Here is a 24,062-nt window from a genome sequence, read left to right as displayed (position 1 = left end):
ACAGCAGTTTAAAATGCAATGTATAAGATGTTCAAAGATTCAAGTATTTTATGAAAAAATAATGTAAGTTGAAGATTGTTTCAGTCGTCACTTCCTTTTTAAGCTTTTCCATATCAAGCAACAAATGGGACCTGCTCCAAAAGCTCTTCCACTGCTGCTCCAAAGCAGGTTAGCAGTAAGGTTGAAGATTCAGCACATTTTTCCTGATATCTTGTGAGGAAATAACTAGATGATGCTTGCTAGATTAGAAACACAACATTGGGAGTCACAAGTATATATGCATATCCCACCACTCTAAGATTTCATATTAATGGATCATCACATCGTAAAGATCACTTGCAGTATTTTAAAATCAGATCTTTTATCTAAGAAATAATCAAATCATTGTATTTTAATCATTTTTATTTCCTTATAGAAATAAATTATAATTGTTCCATTCACATTTTAATTATTTAAGTTCACAGAATTTCTGCTCTTGTTCTAAAAAGGCTGCATTTTACGACCTATGCACATTGTTAGTAAGACTTCATTTAACATTTTGAACAAAAATGAAAAAAGTTTCTATCATCTTCATTGATACTCATGACAGGCTAAGAAAAAATGAAAATCCATTCTAATGTTTTGCAAAATGCAGGCCTATTTAAATAAGAGGAATATTGTCTCTTTAAAATGATGCTTTTCTTCATTTGTTACAGTTTAGGTGAACACTTATTTTACTGCATCTCTATTTTCACTACAACAAGTTTGCAACAAAATAAAACAAGATTAAACACAGCATTACCTGACTTTACAGCACTTTTACAAACAATTCCTCCACTATATCATAAATAACTTTTACATTCACCTTGAACTGAAACTGCAATCACATTACTCCATTTAAACAATACCGTAAACAAACAATTATATACCTGGGTCTTCACATCTAAATATCTGGGACTAATAAACAGAAACAAAAATGGCATCACTAAAATATAAGCCATTTTGGCTTTACTATACTTTTATATTTCTTAGTTCAAGGGGTCTGTGGTCATCTTGTGTATGCGAACTATTAGTCCATCCTTCAGATTTAGGCCAACAAGCTTCTGCTTGGTGGACCAAGTGGATTTGATTTCCGCTTGTACTTTTATTTACATTATAACTGTCATAAGACTATAGGTTTTCTGCAACAAAATAATCTATTAATATATTTCTATAAGTCTCTTTGAAAATAAAATAATGCGTCTCTATTTCTACATGTCCACTAGAAAGAAGCTATATTAAAAATTTGTGCCTGCACTTTTTTAAATTCACTAAGGATATATTTTCATATTTTTATTTTCTTTTGGTATGTATACATTCAAAATCATAAAATGGAAATTACTTGTTTGATAGCTGTGTTTCTCCAGGAAATCAGACAAAAACAGTGCTCTAAAGATGTTACATAATGGTACAAGATTCTAAAGTTGTGAATTGAAGTATCTGAAGAAATGAGTTTTAACAGCAGAATAGAGAGTTTTTTTTTGTTATTGCCAGGTGCCCTCAACAGCCTGCAACCAGCACAGTTTCAATATGGTCTTAATTGTTATGATGACACTTCAGATTTAAAATGTCTTGGAGGACTTGGGTTTTGAAAGATTGTGGAAAAACAGCTTTATTTTGAATTTTATGGAAATGCCTGACGTGGTTTATTTCAGAGGTAACTGAAAGCTCATTGGACATTGGAAATCACATGAGTAGTGATAACTTGTACTGCTGTAGACCCCTGCTAAGGTTGTTTGAACAGTGACTGGATGGAGGGTGCTTTGATATATGGAATTAGTTGGGAAACAAAAGCCTATGGGGAAAGGCTGCTCCTTAGTCATTCCTATTCTGAAAAATACCCTGTTTTGATTTCAAAGTAAAATCTATTGGTTCTTCTGGAAGTATGATTGCAAGAACTTCTCAATATTGTATTTCCTGAGCAAATTGCATCTGCTACGACTCCAGAGACAATGATGCATGATTAGTGATTTGACCACATATATCAGAATATCAGAACATTCTATGCCTTGGCAATTATGCCTTCAAGAATGGCCCTAATGACCAGAAAGTGTTCTTCTTTATTTCAGTGAACCTCTGCAGAGAAAAAGCAAATTTTCTCTTTTCCTGAAGAACACTGATTGATAGACATTTTTATTTAAAACCTGATATAGATAAGCTTTTTAATTTGCTATATCAATATCATAATATATTATGTTGTGACCTGTGGCATAGTGGGAATAGACTGTCAGTGCACTCCACCAGTCTCTGTTATAACATAATATATAATCCTTTGAGAATTGTAGTGGTATTTTAGTCCATAACTTGGGTTTCTCTACCTCTATGATATGTTATGAACTAGACATAAGTCTGTTATGTTCTTCCTGAAAACACCATCTTTTTTCCACCCAGACATTACCTTTCTCCTTCAACTGAAAACTTTTTGACTTTCGTGTCCAGAGGTATGTGGTGATCTTCAAGTATATTGATAATCTCTGCTGATTGTAGATGGTCTTACTTAGCGTTAGACATAGACTTGCTCACCATTTGCCCTCAACAGCTTATTCTTTTTGATGAACTAGTGTTACTTTCATGGTACTTACATATGTATCAGTTTTGATACTAGATTTAAATTTGCATTTTTAATCCTTTCCCATCGAATGAATTTCTGACATTTCTTCCCTGACACTAAAGAATAAATGAAAATAATTACGTATTGCTATGCTATTGCACTTTAAGCTTCCCATCTTGTTAAAAATACTGATTTAAGAAACAGTTAATTAACTTACCTTATGATTATTTAGAAGTGAAATTATCTGACAATATATAAGTAATTTAAAACGTAACTACAGAATGTCCTTTGAAGAATGTGGCAGCAGATGCTTCCGGTGGGAACAATTTAAAAATGAACTTGCAAGTTAGGAAACGTTTTATGTACTCAGAACTGAACTTCACAGGGTATGGTTTTGCAGGATTTTAAAAAATTTGTATTTTTCTAATTAGTTCTGAAGCTTCATATAATCACAACATTCTAAGCTAATTCTTTCATTCTGCACACTTCAGCATAATAACAAATATTAACTAAATTTTGTTTATCATATCAATGCCATACAATTGTTCATCATTCGTTTTAGTACCCCTCAAAGTTCACAACAGGGATATTACTGCCAGCAGGCTGATGAGGGTTTCAGATGACAGAAACCTCTCAATGTCTATTGGTAAGGGATTCTTAGAAAACATTTTCAGAATTATCTTTTCACTAGCCATGTAGTATATTAGTAGCGATTTTAATTTGTACAGTATATTGCACTGCAAGTTGCTTTATTAATTAGAAAGATAACATTTAGTGACCAAGGTACATGTAAACAATGTTGATAGACAATAGATCTTTCATGCAGGGACATGAAACATACCTTGAAGTGTAGAAATAACATGAAACAACACTGGTGATCACACCATAATTGTAATGCAGTACATATAACCAATCTAATTATTCTTACCATCTATACATCAATTATTTCAAATTATATGCTGGTTAGAGATTAAGATCTTTCAAAAGGTTTATTTTTGTCAGGCATTGTATCACAAAACTGAAAATTTTTAAAAATGCATAAAATTACATTTCTTTCAAGAGTTCAAACTTTTGCTCGGGTCAATCTAATCACTTGCAAAAACAAAATCAAAATTAAAATTATACTTCAACTTCTTTTTGAAAGGTCTTAATGGGGTTCTTAAAAGGACAATTTGTTGCCTTCAATTTGTTTTATTCTTCAATGATGTTCCAGGACGCAGTGTTGCTGTTTGTTTGAAAACCTCTCTACTTTGGCTCTTCCCTGAGTCAATTCCAGCTTCATCCTTTTCTGTCAATGTTGGGATTAAAACCTAAGAATAAACAAAAGATGTGAATTGATATCATGCCTCCAGAAAATAATGGCTCAGATCACTATTTGAGGAGGAAGATGTGAGGTGGATGGAGAGGAATTTGCATGTAGGGAAGTTGTAGTGATCATAATGAGGTTAGCCAGGTGGACCTCAGAAAATGAGTTCCCTGATTGGGGATGTTAACCCGGTCCAATCAGAGAGCCCTGGCTGACAGATATAAACAGGAGTGTCACACAGCATTGCCCTTTGATGTGAAGGGCACTGCTTGTCACTGGCCACTCGGGTGTTTTCCTTTCTTTCTGGTGGTGGAAATTGAATAAAGATTTGGGCACTTTGTGTCTTTCACTGTGTCTCACATCTACACACACACACACACACCATGGGTGCTGGGGAAAAAAATAAGCACTACCGCAATTAGGCGGTAGTGTGGGGGAAAAGAAAAAAAAAAGAAAAAAAGAAAAAAAGAAAAAAAAATAAAATCCTTCACCTAAATTGAATAAAGATTCGTACACTTTGTGTCTTTCACTGTGTCTCACACCTGCACACACACACCATGGGTGCTGGGGAAAAAATAAGCACTAAAAAAAACAGGAAAAAAAAAGAAAAAAAAAAGAAAAAAAAGAAAGAAAAAAAAAGAAAAAAAAAAGAAAAAAAATAAAGAAAAAATAAACAGGAGTGTCACACAGCATTGCCCTTTGATGTGAAGGGCAGTGCTTGTCACTGGCCACTCGGGTGTTTTCCTTTCTTTCTGGTGGTGGAAATTGAATAAAGATTCGTGCACCTTGTGTCTCTCACTGTCTCACACCTGCACACACACATACCATGGGTGCTGGGGAAAAAATAAGCACTACCGCAGTTAGGCAGTAGTGTGGGGGTTAAAAAAAAAGAAAAAATAAACAGGAGTGTAAAAAAAATAAACAGGAGTGTCACACAGCATTGCCTTTTGTGTAGGGCACTGCTTGTCACTGGCCACTCGGTTGTTTTCTTTCTTCCTGGTGGTGGAAATTGAATAAAGATTCGTACACCTTGTGTCTTTCACTGTGTCTCACACCTGCACACACACAACATGGGTGCTGGGGAAAAAATAAACACTACTGCAGTTAGGCGGTAGTGTGGGGATAAGGAAAAAAAAGGGGGAAAATAAATAAATAAACAGGAGTGTCAGAGAATTTGTTCAACTGAAGAGCTGGATCTCCACATGTAAATAAAGGGTGACTTGGTAGCAGGATACCGGCCTCTGGAGTTATTCAGTGGCAATGAGAATAAAGCATGTTACAGAAGAAATTCTGATGGAAGTGAACACCCTCGGCAGGCCCCCTGAGCTTGGGGGACACCACTTGAGTGAAGGCAGTTCCACGGCCTCACTCAGGACATATCCTGAACACAGGGACTCTAGATCAGCCCACAGCAAAACCCCAAAACAAAGCCGAGCCTTGGCCAAATGGTTAACATTTTCTTCAGCATCCTGACCGGCAAACCATTGTGGTTGCTGCCAGTTTACGTACTCAAGACAGCAAAAGTGTCCCACTTGACCTAAACTGAGTAAGAGATCTCATAGGGTGATATCCAGGAGAGTACACACCCTGGAAAGCCCACCTACATTTGGTTTGGAACAGTGGCTCTGATTTGGATGTTGCTAAGTAATTTCAATCAAAATAAATGTCTAGTTAAATGGTCACCCAGTTCTAATGGAGAAAGTGAGTACTGCAGATGCTGAAGATCAGAGTCGAGAGTGTGATGCTGGAAAAGCACATGCCTGAAACGTTCATTCTCCTGCTCGCTGGATGCTGCCTGACCTGCTGTGCTTTTCCAGCACCACATTCTCGACTCTGATCTCCAGCATTTGCAGTCCTCACTTTTGCCTAGTTGATTTTAACCTGACTGCGAAGCCTCTTCCAAGGATGCCTACCTTGAAGAAGTTCTCCTCCTCTCTCTACAAGGATCTCAGTGAGTCTCTTTCACTGCACCCCCCAGGTCATCTCCTCTGCCCTGAAGCTCTTCAGCCATGGTTCCAGATTAGATTACGTTAGATTCCCTATAAGTCCAGACCGACCCTCCAAACAGTAACCCACCCAGATCCACTTCCCCTCTGATTAATGCACCTAACACTATGGGCAATTTAGCACGGCCAATTCGCCTGCTCTGCACATCTTTGTGATGTGGGAGGAAACCAGAGCACCTGGAGGAAACCCATGCAGACACGGGGAGAATATGCAAACTCCACACAGACAGTTGACCAAGGCTGGAATCGAACCTGGGACCCAATGCTGTGAGGCAGCAGTGCTAACCACTGAGCCACCGTGCCGCCCTAGTGGAGGTTGATACCAACACAGCTGTATCAGTAATCGCAGAACCAGTCTTTCACAAAATTTCCTCTGGATTCCAACCCTTAAGTTTGCATAAGGCCTCGTCTAAACTGAGAAGCTACATCGGGCAACCTTGACTGATTAAGGGTTCCAGTCTCTTAGGAGAAGCAGCTCGTTCAGCTCCCATTGATTGTACTAAAAGGCTACCTGATACTGGCTGAACTCCACCAGGGTCATCCAGGGGTCTCCAAAATAAAGATATGTCTGGTGGCCGGGATTGGACGCAGACATAGCTGCATTGGTGGGGCAATGCCCAGAGTGCTAACAAGGACAAAAGTTACAGCCAGCTGCACCCCCACATTCATGGGAATAGCTGGGTAAACTCTGGACTTGTCACATGTCGACTATGTAGGTCCTTTCATGGATTCAATGTTTTTAACTCAAAATGGCTGGATGTGCAGAGTTCAGTCATCAAACACGGGGATGATAGAAAAACTGCATGCATCTTTTACAATACATGGACTCCTGGAAGTGTTGGTCACAGATAATGGGCCATTGTTTACCAGCAGGGAATTTGAGTATTTCCTAAAGTTAAATGGTGTTCGACATATACCAAAGCTCCACATCATCCATCATCCAATGGTCTGGCAGAAAGACCAGTCCAAACTTTGAAGGCAGGCTAAATACTAAAGTTTCAATAGCTGCAGTATCTGTCCTGGTTCTATTTGAAAATAGGACCACCCCTTATACCACTACAGGGATAGCTTCAGCAGAGTTGCTAATGGGGAGAAGACTCCATGCCAGGTTAAATTGGATCTTCCTGGACCTGGGGGAGGGAGGGAAAGGGAATGAAATGGCATTAGGAACACCAATGCCGGAAACAAGAAACCGCTAAGTGAGAGAGACAGCTACTTCAGGGGACAAGTTTGGTATAGGAACCACGGGACTGGCCCTGCACAGGTAAGAGGTATGGAAGGTGCAAGGTCAGGTCCAGTGACGAATAAAGTTCGAATAGGTGCAACAGTCTTAAGCAAGCATGTGGATGATATGAAAGCTGCAAACACTCAAACGCTGTCAGAGCAAGACATGCCCGGCTCCTTGACGGTGTTTCCAACTGTTCTGGAACCTGTGGGTTTTCCCTCTCTGTGAACATAGAAACATGGAAGATAGGAGCTGGAAGAGGCCATTCAGCCCTTCAAGCCTGCTTCACCATTCATCATGATCATGGCTGATCATCTAACTCAATAGCCTAATCCTGATTTCTTCCCATAACCTTTGATCCCATTCACCCCAAGTGCTAAATCTAACTGTCTCGTGAATACATTCAATATTTTGGCATCAACTACTTCCTGTTGGTGATGAATTCCACAGGCTCACCACTCTTTGGGTGAAAAAATGTCTCCTCATCTCCGTCGTAAATAGTCCACCCCAAATCCTCAGACTGTGACCCCTGATTCTGGACGCACCCACCATTCGGGAACATCATCCCTGCTTCTACCCTGTCTAGTCCTGTTAAAATTTTATAAGTCTCTCTGAGGTCCCCCCTCACCCGTCTACCTCAGAATCTGAATTGGACACGGCAGATGTCACAATCTTAATGCCTTTACCACTTGAAGAGGAGAATGAATTTCTTCTGAGATTCTGGGCACAAGAGGCAAGCTACTGCGTGTTACATGCGCCAGTCTCAAAGGCAAAGTTGGAGGAACCTGACCCAGTGCTAAAACACCCCAACAGTAGCTACAAAAAAAAACTGGCCAATGTCCTCAGACTTGGGGCGGGGGGGGGGGGGGGGCATATAGCGATTGTAACAAAATCAACTAGGCGGGTCACAGATTATCAGTTGTCTGATTGGGGCCGTTAATCTAGTCCAATCAGGGAGCTCTGGCTGACAGATTTAAACAGGAGTGTCGGAGGTTCTGTTCACTCTGAGAGCTAGCTCTGGATCAGTGGCAAGGACTCTCCACATGTAAATAAAGGGTGACATGGTGATGGGATACCAGTCTCTGCGGAGTTATTTCAAAAGGGAAGACTGAGGCTGTGGTTGTCAGGATTTAATCTTTTAAAAAGATCCTCCTTCTCCCTGGCTTCAGGAGCCAAGCAGTGACTTTGGAAAAGAAATGCAGGGGACACAGGCACAATGTTTGTAAGGTGGGCCTATGAGATGACCAGGGTTGGGCAGGGAGTGAAGGATATTTTATAGTATCAAGTTAGTTGAATTTAGGATGCAGGTTGGCATATATAGATAACAGGATTTTCCAAATAGGGTGACATGAGGCCATTGAAAACTAAGACCTTGAAATGAACCTTTTGGGAGATGAGTGGAGATAAGTGAAGAGTTGGGTTATAGATTTCAAGATCCATTGAAATTTTGTGATAACTGATGAGAATAGCATATTTAAGAAATTGACTGTTCAGGTGACAGCTGGATGAAAGCTTTGTGTGGCTGACATTAAGTAATAAGCTAAGCGGGGAATGTTCTGGAGGCAAAATTGGGTATTTCTGAGTACAAAATTTCAGCCCCAAGCCAAAGCGAGGATTAAAGAGAAGACTGAAGCATTTGCTGATGATAATGATTCTAGATGTCAAGAATTTAAGTTTTGAGGAGGGCTGAAGTTGGGTTTTGTTTTTTGGAATTTTCAAGGTTACATGAAGGAAATTAGCAAAGTTTAGTATTTCGAGTTAAAAAGCAGAGGACAAAATTAAAATGTGGAAATTGGAATGAGAAGGGATGTCAGGTAGAGATTTTCCATCAGTTATAAACTTGTAAATTAAGTCACCACAGAATATCATAAGTGAACAATATAAATGATTTCAAGAGTCAATGAAATGTGTTTCTAGAGAGAAAAAATATTGAAAAATGTAGTGAGGATGTGGGACTGGATCAAAAGAGAGGCTTGAGGGAATAATTGCCTTCATGATTGTGAAAATTCTTATTCAAAGCAGAAATAAAGAACTAATACCTTTCCTAGTCTCAAGACACTTGTACAAAAATGCGGCAACCAATTTACACAAGCAAGGTCCCACAAAAGCAACTGAATAATGACCAGATTGATTGTTATGTTCAGTGAATGTTTGTGAAGGGATGAGTAGTGGCCAGGATGCCTGGGAAAGCCATGCTGCTCCTCTTCAAAATAGTGGCACTTGAAAGGGTGGACAGGGTCTGGATTTAACATAACTTAAATATTTCAGACAACTTTGTGGATATTTTTGAAGTCCTGTGTTGATGGGAGTGCTTCATGAGCTGTCAGCTGGTGATGTTATTTGAAGAGAATGTTTTCCTTACAGACATCAGGAACCTCAAAATGTACACACACAGGAAGCCACTCAAGCTGTGTTAGTCTCGGTGTCTCAGGAACAATTGCCATGACTTCCTGGAGGTGGATATCCATCATGTTTGTGTGATGACTCCTGAATCAAGTTGAGCAGCATTATTCTGCCACAGTGTAAACCAGGCAAGTGAAAAAGTATGTACTGTGTTGGCTCTGCTGTCCTAGGGAGTACTTGCAAGTCTCCATTTGAGATCCAGTTTGATCATGACCTTCATTCCAGTGTTCTGGAGGTGTTGCCAGCAAGTCAACATATGGCTAAGGGTGATGTCAAGGTAATTTGGCACTGGGATATGGGTTAGTGGTCAGTACAGAACTGAACATAGCATTCTTCCTGCCATTCAAGTTGTTCAGATGGAAGGTTGAAATGGCAATCCTTGCAGTGTCTGAAGTCTCCATTTTCTAGTGGAGGTTAAAGTGTTCCTTACTGGCACAAAGTTCATATCCTACAAATTGATGACAGCCTTACCTCTTGATGGTGACCTGGGTGACTGCAAACATCATGCATCACAAATTGATAGCTGACCAGTGGTGAAGTCACAGGTTTCCACCTTCCATGGAAAATGTGGACAAATCTCAGTTGCTGGAGGACAGGCCATTTCTCTATAAGTGCACCATGAGAAACAGCTCAAATTGTGAATGTGTCCATCCAACTCAGACTATCACTGACTGAAGTCCTGCCCTGAGAGATGCATTCCTGGTCACATCACAACAATTCACACTGCATCAGCTGAAGCCATTGAATGGACTGTTAGCCTTGAATCCAAACTATAACTGCTTCCCCATCTGCAAAAAAAATCTGCATAAAACAAAATCTGAAATATGCTGATGAGAAATTATTGGGTGATCAAAAAGGTAAATTTAAAAGGATCTTAAAGGAGTAAAGAGAGGTGGTGAGCAGAGAGGGTTAGAGAGAGAATTCAGAATTCAGAGTGGATTATAAAGTTTAACAATGGGAAGGGCAAGCCCATATAAGGATTTAAACACTAGCATTAGAATTTTAAACATGAGGCAGTATGGGACTGGGACACAATGTGAATCACTAAGGAGAAGGGAGATGGGTGAGCAGATTTGATGTGGAACACAATACTAAGTGGATCAGAATCAAGCTATTTTTATTTGACAAGAAATGGCATTTGAAAATCATCTCATTGGATTAATAAACACTATTCTGTTTATCAGGAATCAGTATTAAAATCCAGAACAGACTGATAGTATATTTTTTGTGAACTATAAGGACTGTATGTGAAATCATTTTAGCTATTTTCAACATGTGCATATGGGTCTCAGCACTTGTTTGCTTTTACCAGAAATCATACCAGTCTACAGGCTGGCGTGTGAAATAGCAGTATAAAACTGGTGCAACTGAGGCTTCTTTTCTGAGATCAGAATTCACACTCATTGAGAAAGCAAAGTAAACTTGAACTGTATCTGGCCCACTAGATTGACATTATTCATCCTAATGAGCATAACTTCACTGTTTTTCCAAATAAATGAACCTGAAGTATGACTCACCTGATTCATGAGCATCAACATACATTTATTTTTGAATGGAACTGCTGTAAAAGAAAGTCATATTACTAAGTATAACGAAGGAAGATGTTAAAGGTGTTCTTCTCAATATTTATGGGCTAATTTTCATACAGGATGCACGCTAAGCAGAGCAATCACACTGTCCACCCAATGAATGTCAGAACCATTTTCATGTTCAGGCCTTATTGACTGAGATTGGCAAACTGTCAATGCTAAACAAGAACTAGTAGATAATTTGCTAATTATCCAAAGCTGCTCCTTTAATCAGTCAAGAGTTTGGGAATAAAAGGGCACCCATGTCACCGTCAGTAGGAGTAAAGGTTTTATGAGGCTGAAAGAACGACAAAAAATTAATTCCATAGATATATTGGAAGTTTTTTTTGAGCAGCTTACAGCAATTCCTTTAAGGATTACTGGTTAGGTGGCTCAAAGCTCAGAACCAATTGGCAGAGTGTGCATGCAAATTAAGTCAATTCAAATTTTTAATAAATGTGCCACCTGATTTCAGGCAGGAAACTAAGTATGTAATTGAAATTTTACTCAAGAATCAAGTTGGGCAGGGCTCTGGTAGCCAGTGGGTGATAGGTTTTAAAGTTCACCACGGTGAGTTTAGTGGCATGGAGGCATTTAGTCAATGAGTAGAGTTGTAATAGGGCACCCATCACTTTCCCACTTCTGAGGCAGGGTCACTGGACCCAAAATATTAACTCTGCTTTCTCTCCACAGATGCTGCCAGACCTGCTGAGCTTTTCCAGCAATTTCTATTTTGTACCTTCCCATTTTTGTCCAATTTAAATCTGTAATGGGGAAGGTCACAGGGTGTAGGTTTGATATCCAGACGTTTCATTACCTGGCTAGGTAACATCATCAGTGGCGACCTCCAAGTGAAGTGAAGCTGTTGTCTCCTGCTTTCTATTTATATGTTTTTTAGTCCTGGATGGGATTCCTGGGGTTTGTGGTGACGTCATTTCCTGTTCGTTTTCAGAGGGGTTGATAGATGGTATCTAGATCTATGTGTTTGTTTACGGCGTTGTGGTTGGAGTGCCAGGCCTCTCGGAATTCTCTGGAATGTCTTTGCTTAGCCTGTCCCAGGATAGATGTGTTGTCCCAGTCGAAATGGTGGTTTTTTTCATCCATGTGTAGGACTACGAGGGAGAGAGGGTCGTGTCTTTTTGTGGCTAGCTGGTGTTCGTGTATCCTGGTGGCTAACTTTCTTCCTGTTTGTCCTACATAGTGTTTGTGGCAGTCCTTGCATGGAATTTTGTAAATGACATTGGTTTTGTCCATGGGTTGTACTGGGTCTTTTAAGTTTGTTAGTTTTTGTTTGAGAGTGTCGGTGGGTTTGTGTGCTACTAGGATTCCGAGGGGTCTTAGTAGTCTAGCTGTCATTTCTGAAACTTCTTTGATGTATGGTAAGGTGGTTAGGGTTTCTGGCTGTGTTTGGTCTGCTTGTCGTGGTTTGTTCTTGAGGAATTTGCGCACAGTATGTTTTTGAGTATCCGTTCTTCTTGAATACGTTGTATAGGTGGTTCTCCTCTGTTTTCCGAAGTTCGTCTGTGCTGCAGTGTGTGGTGGCTCGTTGGAATAGTGTTCTGATACAGCTTCGTTTGTGTGTGTTGGGATGGTTGCTGGTGTAGTTAAGTATTTGGTCAGTGTTTGTCGGTTTTCTGTATACGTAGGTTTGTAGTTCTCTGTTGTCCTTTCTTTTGACTGTGACGTCCAGGAATGAGAGTTTGTTGTCGGTTTCTTCCTCCTTGGTGAACTTTATGCCTGTGAGGGTGTTGTTGATGATGTTAAATGTCTCTTCTATCTTGTCTCGTTTTGTGATGACAAAGGTGTCATCTACATAGCGGACCCAGATTTTTGGTTTGATGGTTGGTAGGGTTGTTTGTTCTAGTCTTTGCATTACCCCTTCTGCTATGAATCCTGATAGCGGAGATCCCATGGGTGTGCCGTTGGTTTGTTTGTAGATTATGTTGTTGAAGGTGAAGTGGGTGGTGAGGCACAGGTCCACTAGCTTCATGATGTTTTTGTTGGTAATGTGATTGATGGTGGTTGGGGTGTGTGTGATGGCCTCTTCTAAAAGTGTGGTAAGTGTTTCCTTTGCCAGGTCGATGTTGATGGAGGTGAACAGTGCTGTTACGTCAAAAAAAAACTAACCAACTTAAAAAAGACCCAGTACAACCCATGGACAAAACCAACGTCCTCTACAAAATTCCATGCAAGGACTGCCACAAACACTATGTAGGACAAACAGGAAGAGAGTTATCCACCAGGATACACGAACACCAGCCAGCCACAAAAAGACACGACCCTCTCTCCCTCGTAGTCCTACACACGGATAAAACAAAACCACCATTTCGACTGGGACAACACATCTATCCTGGGACAGGCTAAGCAAAGACATTCCAGAGAATTCCTAGAGGCCTGGCACTCCAACCATGCCATAAACAAACACATAGATCTAGATACCATCTATCAACCCCTCAGAAAACGAACAGGAAATGACATCACCACAAACCCCAGGAACCCCATCCAGGACTAAAAAACATATAAATAGAAAGCAGGAGACAACAGCTTCGTTTCACTTGGAGGTCGCCACTGATGATGTTACCTAGCCAGGTAATGAAACGTCTGGATATCAAACCTACAGCTCAGCGAGCAAACCTACCCCCTAAACCTCAACCTGAGCTACAAACCTTCACAAACCGCGAAGGTCACAGTTGGCCTTCCCATCCCACTGCAAAATGAGGCCAGCTAATTGGCCCCTGCTGCCAAATTCTACACTCTCCCCCCCTCCACCAACCCATCTCTCGTCACTTATGGTCAGGTCCCTTCATGAACCTGAATCTCTGATGGGTTCATTACTAATAGTAGCTAACTGGTATTGTCATTTATTGAGACTAACCATAAAATTGTGAATTAAATAATGTAACAAAAGAATGCAAAACAGATAATAAGAATCTATGTCTGACAAAATTAACCCCTATTGTCAAGAGGTCATTTAATGAGGAGCATAGTTCTCTCGATACCAACTGCCTTGAATTACCCAAAGCAAATTAACAATCAAAGCAAAGATTCACAAGCTATTCGACAGTGGGAAGAACCAGAATCAAGCGTGATTCTGTCTCTCAGGATGTCTACATGTTCCCTTTCCATGTTACTGGATAGCAGATAGCAGTGAGAACCTTGACTGGTGATCCTTTCTGTTACTAGGACTGAGGTCAATTGAAGGTCCGTCTTCTGACCAAAGCTAGCACTCTGAGGTCAACCAGCACAGACTGGGGTCAGACCAGACTTCCCAAGCTGTATATTTTGATTGTATAATTACTGTAATAACTAAGCCCACCATGGAGTGGAGACTTGAATCTCTGCCTCAAACACTTGGAATAGGCACACATTTGTGTGTTGCTGAAGGAAAGAAAAACAAACTAACTGTGTGGGAACCTTTTCCTTGTTCAAGAATAGTGCATCAACTGTAATTGTAAATCACACAGCGGCCTACTCCAAATTTTTTGATCCAGTAGGAAAGGATGACTGTGTGACCAGAATGACAAAAACGTTAAAATTACATTAAATGAATACTAGTTTTACCTTTTTGAAGTTGTGTTATCCTTTGTTTTGTTGCTCTCTGTATTCATACTGAGTGCCTTCCAAACTGTAGATTTGGACATTTCATCAGAGATATTAATTTCAGATGGATCACACCTATAACCAAAGTTGAGGTGCCATAATCAAGAAAGAGATTATCAAGATTTTAAGAAAAATCTAGCAGATTAATACATAATCAACTCAACTGTATCATTTCCAATTCCAGTCACATAATAAAGGCAGTCAGAGAATTGTTTTCAGCTCAGAGAATGGGCAAGTGAGCCGAAGATTTGTTTAGAGCCACTGCTGCTATAGCTCCTGAACGGTGGTGTTTACTATGAGTTGTGGTGCTGTTTCATTTTCACTATTGAGGAAAATCTCCCCTCCCAACTTCAATTTACAAGACACAATAAGCTGTGGGGCATGCATCCAAATCTGAATACTACTACTTATATTAAATTGTTGAGTTTTTGTAAAACAAAAACAAATATGTTTGTAATTACATTTCATAAGTTTAACCCAGGAGTCAGCATGTCTGCATGACTGAAATATACTTTTTCACATAATAAAACCATGATTATCACTTCAGTAGGACACCAATCATTTTACATCTCAGCAGAATGAAGATTCTCAAATATTGTGTTAGTAATTCATATCTGGAATTTTGTCCATTTGTTTAATTATTTAACAAGCAAAACGAGTATAATGTGGAGAAACTTGTATTGCGTGCACTAGTTCAGTATTTGCCCTTTTTTTTGCGCTTACTTCAAAATTGCTTCTTGCATTAGCAGTATTAAGGGAGGTTCTGTGGCCAGGTGCAGTCTATAAGACCAGTGTTCTTGCCACTGAAACTTATATTTACCCTTTTTACCACTAGCACACTGGCTGCTGCATGTACTATCTTTACATACACTGCAGCAATTTACCAAGCTTAATGCAGTAGCATCTTTTAATCCTATGAAGTTTCACACCAAGAATGCCAAGAGCAGCAGTGTCTTGGGAACAGGAACATCTCCAATTTCCCATTCAAGGCACACCATCCTGACTTGACATTATGACTGTTGCTTCATCATCAGGAGGAGAAATTCCTGGTATTTCCTACTTTCAGTAGAACAGATGCAGTGGAGGAGGAGTTCCATGACCACTTTCTTATAACAAGTAAGCCCTCACTATTGAGGCCCAGATCATCCCAAATAAACTGAAACATAGCACAATGACTGGTCATGCAGAATACACTGTTAGGCTACAGACTGTGAAATTTATTTTATTTTGGCATGTGCTGTATAGTGGTTCCGCTACATAAAAACTTTGAAACATAGAAAATGTAACTATTCCACAACAATGGAAGTTCCATTCAAGTAGTGATACTTCCATGCTTATTTAAATTACTCAGCTGAAAATACTTTCAAAACATAATGAATTCTGTACCAAAGCGTTGCACTAAAATTATAATTTCAGAAGCACAACCAAATTATATCTTCCCTGTGCGAGTGTAAAATCTTTCACGACATACCTCATGAAGAATTCTGTACTGGAAATGTGATTTGCTGCTTTCTATTTTGAAAATATACTCATCTGCTCCAGGACTTGTTGGATATGCATGTTGGATCTGGTAATAAATGTTATTAAATATGCAACAAGAAGCACTGTTGCAGTCTTAAACTTGGGACATCAATATTTTATTCACTAAAAGGCAGGAACTCAGGAAATAAACGGTCTTTTAAGATTTCCCCTATGCTCAGCTTGTCAACCAAAACAAAGAAACATAGATTCTACATGCTGTACAGCAATATTAGCAATGTTTTGCAGATTTCAGTTTTTAAATCCATGGTTAAAAGGTGAACAACTGGTGCATTCACTATATTGCAAGTATGTACAAATTGTGCGCTCTTTGCAATGCATTTTACTTTGCATAAGTTCCATTCAAGAAAATAGCGCAAATCTGCAAGTCACTGACATTTTAAATAATTTTTCTTTTATACATCTTTAATATACATGTCTGGAATATTGTTGCAACAGATAATTAGCTTTAGTGCACAAAAGGGCCACACGTATCTCTCTCCATTAGAGAGGGACAACTAGCTATATGTCGCTTGAAAAGCACCTGAAAAAAAGCATGGGGCAAGTCGAGGAGAAAGGCTTCCATTAACTACTAAGTGTAACACATATCCAAAGAATTGAGACCATGCTGGCCTGGATGATACTTTTCTTGCGCAGTAATAGGATGCTGCTGATGGCACGCATTGCATTTTTTGTAATACTGCTGGTAACGACAGTGCATTCAATACATTCTTGCATTGTTTTACCATAATTATAGAATTAGCCGCCAGAGTATGAAGCTACAAGATATGAAATATTTTTTGAACATACTGGTTTGGAGTCATGCCTCAACATAATTGTACAACATTGTGAACTCGTCATAAAAATCTTTGGACAACAGGTCATTAATTTTTCTGGTATACTTATAATTAACCAAACTTGCTGTTTTGGTAGTTTGGCCTTACAGTGTACCGACATTAATGGCAATGACAAATATCACTTTACTTGGTAGACAAGTTAACTATAAATAGGAAACACTCAGAAACTGGCAATATACTTACGGATATACTCTATATTTATAGAGAATATCAAATCTGATCCATTTACACAGACTGGTATTTTTAGAATTTAAAAAAATTATTTATTACTTAGTTAATGCAATTTATATTTCATTTTCATATGTGATATCATCTGGGTAAGAAATGGCTGGAAATGTTCAAAACAAACAACATTAAAAACATCGCTATGGTAACTATTGAAGCTCTACTAAGTAACCGTGAAGTATTAGAAACACTATTGACTAGATTACCTATAAATATTACTCTTTACTGGGCTTTGAAGCAGTTTTCTACTTTCCATTGGTAGGTGCACACCACCGTCCCCTGGTTCCAGCATTTTCTCTGATTCCTAGATTAGAGAGAGATACAAACACTGTTATAGACTGAAAAAAACCCGACCAATAACGGTTTGTTGTTCTGCTAAACCAAATCCACAATTTTATAAAAATGATGATTAATACTGATCCAAGGATATTATTGTACTATAGTGCCAAATGATTACACAGATATCGCAATTAAGAAGTGGGTTTTTTTCTGTATGAGGGAGGTGGCTCTGAGAACCTTGTCATGACTGAAGTCCATAACTTTTCTGCATATTCTATTATTTATGTAACCTCAAATACTGGGAAATGCCAAATTGTTCTTATTTTTGAAAAAGATCACAAATTCCTTGCGCTAAAATATATTTTTGCCAGTTTTATTCAGAATTTTCTACATCATACAAAAATGAATTGTGTATTTAACCCTAATTAAGCACAGACTAGGATGATTTATAAACTACTTCATCATGTTTCAGACATTTAAACTTTTTAGTTCATCAAAATAATTTGTGAATTAACTCTATTTAAGTAATGCCAAAAAAATAAATCAACCCACAAAATGTGTGATGCATGGCTTAGTATAGTTTCCTTATTTTTCAAGGAGAGACACAAAATTGTGTGGAGAAAGTGAGGTTTGTTTACAATTGTTACTCGTATTCTCATTTGTTGTTTGTAAAATAAAGCAACTTAATGATTTTAGTCAGGCCCAGTCTCACCAAGAGTTTATCAGCCTGTCTACTGAAAAACATGGAATATGCAAAAGTCTTAAGGATCATTTTCAAACTATGTAACCTGAGAATTGTGATTTGCAGTGTCCAAAAGACATATCAATCTAATTCAGATCACAAGTTAATTACATTTATTTAATTTGTCAATAGAGCCATTGAAAAGTTACAGCACAGAAAGGAACCATTTAGCCCGTTTTGTGCTTGTGCTAGCCGAATAAACTCTAATCAGAAATTTAGAAAGCCAGATAATTATATAAATGTATATAATGAAATTGAACAGACTATATGCAAGATTACAAAGATTCTATTTGGAGATTGTTAATTCAGTGGTTGCCTTTAAATTATTGAATTGAACTGGGGTATCAAATATAGATAGACTTCAAAGAAGCATGCTTTTGGAACAGATGTCAGAAGCCTTAAAGAAGAATGAACTTCAGAAATGCATTACAAGTGTTTCAGGTGTGACTGTAAATATCAATGCGTGACAAATTGTTCGAACCAGAATAAGAAGGCTTTCAAAATGACATATGACACGGAAGTTTCAGAAGGAGAAAAGAGTGATATTAATCATACTGAAGAATTTGTGCTGGTCACAAAAGGCTTTAGCCCAGTAAGGAATGTTGTAGCTACAGACGCACTCAATTTCATTGTGTAAGTTAGTGGATGGACTTCAAGTGTGTGGAGTAGCTTGGTTAAAATGTTACGTAGGTTCTTTGAATAATAAGTATTGCAAGAAATGTCCACAGCAAATACCTGGTTCTGTTATGGTCTCCCTTGGATATATAAACTGCCACTGATCCTTTTCATAATACTGGCCAAAGGGACTTACTGTTATTAACTGGTAAAGGATGAACTATTCATATAAGTTCTCAACAGAACAGGCACAATGTTGAGTAAGAAGAAATGGTTCATTACATTGCTATTTAAGATAACAGGCTACATTAGCGTCAGACTGGTTAGCTGTATTATGCTTAGCAAACGACAATAGTATCTCCTAACAGATACTTAGCTAATAAAAGTTACATGCTTGTTAACAGTAAGAGATATGATAAACAGATGGGATCAACTGCAACGGACAACTAGTGCCAATTAAAAACCAAAAGAATTGTAGAAGCTGGAAATCAGAAACAAAAACAGAAATTGCTGGAAAAATTAAGCAGGTCTGGCAGCATTTGTGGAGAGAAACTAGAGTTAACTTTTCGAGTCCAATTGACTTGCTTCTCCCAGACACAATCACATATTTCTCAGTAGGCAGAGATATACAAGGTTTCAAAGTTAAATCTTTCAGGCCTACAACATCTCCTCTAAGATATTTTCCGTTGTTTAACCAATTATACAACTGCTTTAACAAGTATATCAAGGTTGATTATTCTTCCAGCCAGTGCACATGTTGGACTGATGTGAGTTTTGAGGACGGTGGATTCAAACTTTGATCATTACTGGAGTGAATTCTGAATAATCTTCTCATGATGTTCATCATTAGGTTCATCCCACTGCAGTAGTAAAGGGCTACAGTTTGTGCAGTGATGAGGCTTTTGCAATTTCTGTGCACAGTTCTCTCCGATGTGTTGACAAGATATAAACGTTGTTGATCTGCCAATTGTTGTATCACTATCATTTTTATTGAGATCTCTTATCCACACTTGTTGCTGTGGGCCCAGTTTGGCAACTGTTCAGTGCAGTAATATTTATTATAGTTAGTAGCTAGCTGCTGTAAATAATGCTGTCCTTTACAGTAAGCATTCTTATAGTGTTTGAGATTCATCGGAGTCAACTTTTTTGGAAGTATGGGAAGTTGAGGTTTCAACCTTCTTCCACAGTGGATGTTCTGAACTGATAGTTCAGCAAAGCTGTATACGGGCAGTCTCCAAGTTGTGAATGGGTTCCGTTCTTGAGTCTGTTTGGAGGTTGATTTGTACACAAGTTGGAACAGTTTAAAGTAGCCATTCGTAAGTACAGGAAATTTTTGTATGTCATATCTTTAAAACTACATCCCTATTTGGGATCGTGTCCATAAGTAGAAGCATTTGTAAATTGGACATTTGTAAATCAAGGACCCCTTGTAGGAATCAATGTTCTCATCAAAGATCCAAATCAGGGATCTTGTGAACATAAAATAATTCACGTAGTACTCTAACAAATGTATTAGTGGTGGTATGGATTTTAAAAATCTCAATCTACTAAGAGTAGTAATTAACAGCAATGAGACAAGAGCATCATAAATATATCAAACATAAATGGGTCAGTTCCCATTCGTTCTCATGATCTAGTATGGACGTTATTAGAAATTAATGGCTCTCTATTTGTATGTCTGTGTATAGCACTTACAATCAGCTTTGAGATCTTCTATTTCTTTTGCAATCCGAGCTCTGGACTTTGAATTTTGGTAATACCTAAATATCCCTGATGTACCTTATTAGGTCTAAGTGAAGGTGGAACAATCAGTCTGTCATCAAATCCAATAAGTCATCTATAAGAGTGAAGTGTTATCGATGTTTGAAGGAAAGCTTCATAGTCAAGCCATTGGGCTTTTTCTCAGCCAACCATTGACACAGTAACTGATGAATGGTGACACATTCTGGGTCATTTTTTTGCTCCTGTTTGATGTGATTTAGTCTTTGCTCTATGAATTAAATTCACAGACAAAGTCTTAATTGGCCTTGTAAAGTTGTCCATAGTAGCTCTGGGGAGGGCATTTTCTGACTTTTGCAGCTTCCCTTGAAATCTCTGTATTGAGAAGGCATCTTTGCAACTCCTTTCCATCTAAAAGGGAGACCAGTGGGTTATGGTCAGTTTCTATCACAATATTGAGACTTAAAATGTAATCTGAGAATCTCTCACATGCCCAGGTGACTGAGAGAGCCTCTTTCTCAATAACTACATATTATGTTTCAGTATCAGACAATGCTCTGAATGGATAATGTCCTGGTTTCCTGTGTCCTTTTGCTTGTTCCTAAAAGAGCACTGCATTATACCTGTGGCTAAAAGTATCTGCAGTAATAATAGTTGAGAACAATGGATTATACTGGGTCAGGAGGTCTGTGGATGTGAGCATGTTTTTGATTCTTTGAAAGCATCTACTTGACTCATGACATTTTTAGTCTCAAGGGTTCAACTGTGATTGCCAAATGAAGCAAGAAATTTGGCAGATGATTTTCCATGCCTAATTATCTTTGTTAATTATGTACTGGTTATGGAATAGGAAACTCCTCAAGAGCTGTCCCTCTTCTGTTCTTACGTTGGTTTTATCTGCGATGTGTCTGGGAGGTTTTTTTTAAACTCGTGAGACACGAGTGTTCCTGGCTGGCCAGCATTTATTGCCCATCCTTAGTTGCCCTTCAGAAGGTGGTGATGAATTGCCTTCTTGAGCCCCCATAGTCCATGTGCTGTAAGTTAACCCACAATGTTGTTAGGGAGGGAATTCCAGGATTTTGACCCAGTGACCATGAAGGAATGGCGATATGTTTCCAAGTCAGGATGGTGAGTTACTTGAAGGGGAACTTGCAGGTAGTACTGTTCCTGTGTAGATTATAATTTTTCATTTTTCAACTGAAGGCGTTTTGTTGGAAAACACAGTGACACTTGATCCTCTGTCATGTCTGGTTCAGATGGGTCACCTAATTTCTGTGGTGTTTCACTGGAAGGAGGAATGTCACCATCTAAATATGCATGTTCTAATGGAAATATGTCTTGTGAATCACAATTTTTTATTATTGCTTTGCAGTGGTTTTGTGGTTTATTTATTGTTCCTAAGCATTGTTCCTGCATATTTTTTGAAAACATCCCACTTTCTTGCAAAAGTGACATTCTTGTGACATTGATTTTGTGTGGTGTTTTTGCTCCACATCTTGGGCAATGACTTCTGGCATCAAAAGATTTGAGCACATTTTTCATTGGTTCATCTTGTGATTGATTAGAGCATCTTGTACCTTAAGAAGGTGAGAGATGTGGTTTTTTTTGTATCTCAGCTTCTAAAACAAGCTGGACAGCCTTTTCTGACATGAGACCTTCTTTTAATTATAAAAGCTCTGAAAGATGAATTAGAAATTTTGACAACAATTCTATTTCTAATTAGTTCTAGTTGTAATGCTCCATATTCAAAAGATACATACAATATGTACAGATCATTGATGAATCTGTCAACAGGCTCTCCTAGAAACTGTATTCTTTCATTGAATCTTGCTCTCCATAATATGATTGCGTCTTAAAGTGAAAGAATTGACAAATACTTTAAAGACAAATGGATCAGTATCTACTTCAAGTTTTTGTCCATTAATAGTCTGCTAATGGTTCCACAGAATAAGGCAGTATGTTAATTTGTTCTGCTTGTGATTTGGTGTGTGGACCTGAAGCAATTCTGTATCTCATGAATTGCTTCTTCCATGTTGACCAATTCTCTGTCAGGTAACATTGCATCTGCTATTTCTGTGTTTAAAATAAATTGTTTACTTTAATTGTAAAAATCTTTAAGAATTTATATAATTTCTACTGTATCTTCAGCTTTTTTTCTTTAAATTTGAACTGTGGCTTCAAGCTGGTATAATTTTTTTTAAAATTAGCAACTAAATTTTAATTACTGATAAACAGGATTAAATCTTCCAATGAAGCTTTAAATTGTAATTGATTGATATTTTAAGAAAGATTTAAGAATTTTCAGGTGTAAATAAAACTTTGTTTAAGTTTCAAAATTATTATTTTCAATAAAATCATCTTCTGCATTTGACTTTTATATTCTAATAAGAACAATTGTACTGCTGGTTTAAAGAATTTATTGAAGAATAACCTCATTTTAGAAGAATTTTCCTGAATTTTTAATGTTGAAAAGATGTTTGTTGGATAAATAAGATGATTTATGCCCTCTTTCAGTTTCCAGAATTTTACCATAAAAGTAAGCATTTTCATCTTTCTACTGAGACTTACTTCTGGAGTCCAATATGATGTAGATTTTTCCTGGGTCATGACTCGGATTTTCCTGTTCAGCTTTAGTAAGACTCCTTCTGGTCTTCACAGACTTTGAAGTACATTTTATTCCTAATTCTGGCTGACTTATTCTTGTACAAAAGACTTTTCCAGCTGTGATCTGCTACTGCTGCAAGAGCTGACTGGACCTGTGTTGTGAGGGGTTGCAGATGTCAGATGCTAATATCCATGAATGAGAGCTGCATGCAGCTGCTGCCCATGGATATTGCTCTGAGATGCTGTTTGGTCCTGAGCAACATGAAGGCAATACACTGAAATCGCTGAGTACCTGCTGATTTCCGTGTTGAGATTATTTGACATCTAGCTTGTTTAATGTGTTTGGTAAAATAAGAAGGTGAATATTAATGAGGCAAGTTGTAGTTTTAATAAGGCATTTAACAAGCAATATTCCCTCTTAACTAGCAACTTGCCGCTGCCTAGTGAGAAACTTGCCTCACTGCTTGGCAGATGCATAAAAGTTGGAGCAAGATACTCCCAATATTGAGACAAGCCTTGCTAGACTTCTCATTCGATTTTGCTACAAATCTCATCATAGCCCACATCGCTCAGATGCCTGTGAGATTGCGCCCAAGGCTACCCATTGGATGCAAAAAAGCAATGGAGTTTAATTCAGGAAATTTTAAACAAGTTGACAAAAATAGCATATTGACGACTTGTATCAAGTTACCTGTAACATATTTGGTAAATTACTAGTTGAGTGTAGTATTATGCAAATGCATGATTTTGCATGTAACTGTATAGTTGAAAAGATTATCAAAATATGAAACTTTTTTTACATTAATTGAACATCAACAGCCGACTT

General features: G+C 38.2%; 1 protein-coding gene across 3 annotated transcripts in view; it reads right to left on the bottom strand.

Moving 5' to 3' along the window:
* Window positions 1-436: 436 nt before the first annotated feature.
* The window catches only part of LOC140471127 (electroneutral sodium bicarbonate exchanger 1-like), a 767,860-nt gene continuing 744,234 nt past the window's right edge, over window positions 437-24,062 (bottom strand). For 2 of the 3 annotated variants that reach the window (XM_072567015.1, XM_072567016.1), the window contains exons 23-26: window positions 17,484-17,581; window positions 14,639-14,752; window positions 11,027-11,070; window positions 437-3,879 (exon numbers count right to left, since the gene is read on the bottom strand). In XM_072567015.1, the coding sequence (XP_072423116.1) occupies window positions 11,052-11,070; window positions 14,639-14,752; window positions 17,484-17,581 (231 nt within the window). In that variant the 3' untranslated portion in view covers window positions 437-3,879; window positions 11,027-11,051. The remainder of the gene's footprint in view (window positions 3,880-11,026; window positions 11,071-14,638; window positions 14,753-17,483; window positions 17,582-24,062) is intronic. The other variant, XM_072567017.1, reaches the window with a different exon arrangement.

The sequence above is a fragment of the Chiloscyllium punctatum genome, chromosome X, assembly GCF_047496795.1.
Source record: "Chiloscyllium punctatum isolate Juve2018m chromosome X, sChiPun1.3, whole genome shotgun sequence".
Lineage (NCBI taxonomy): Eukaryota > Metazoa > Chordata > Chondrichthyes > Orectolobiformes > Hemiscylliidae > Chiloscyllium > Chiloscyllium punctatum.
Note: the sequence above shows the minus strand (reverse complement) of the source record. Positions and strands in the feature narration are given on the sequence as shown.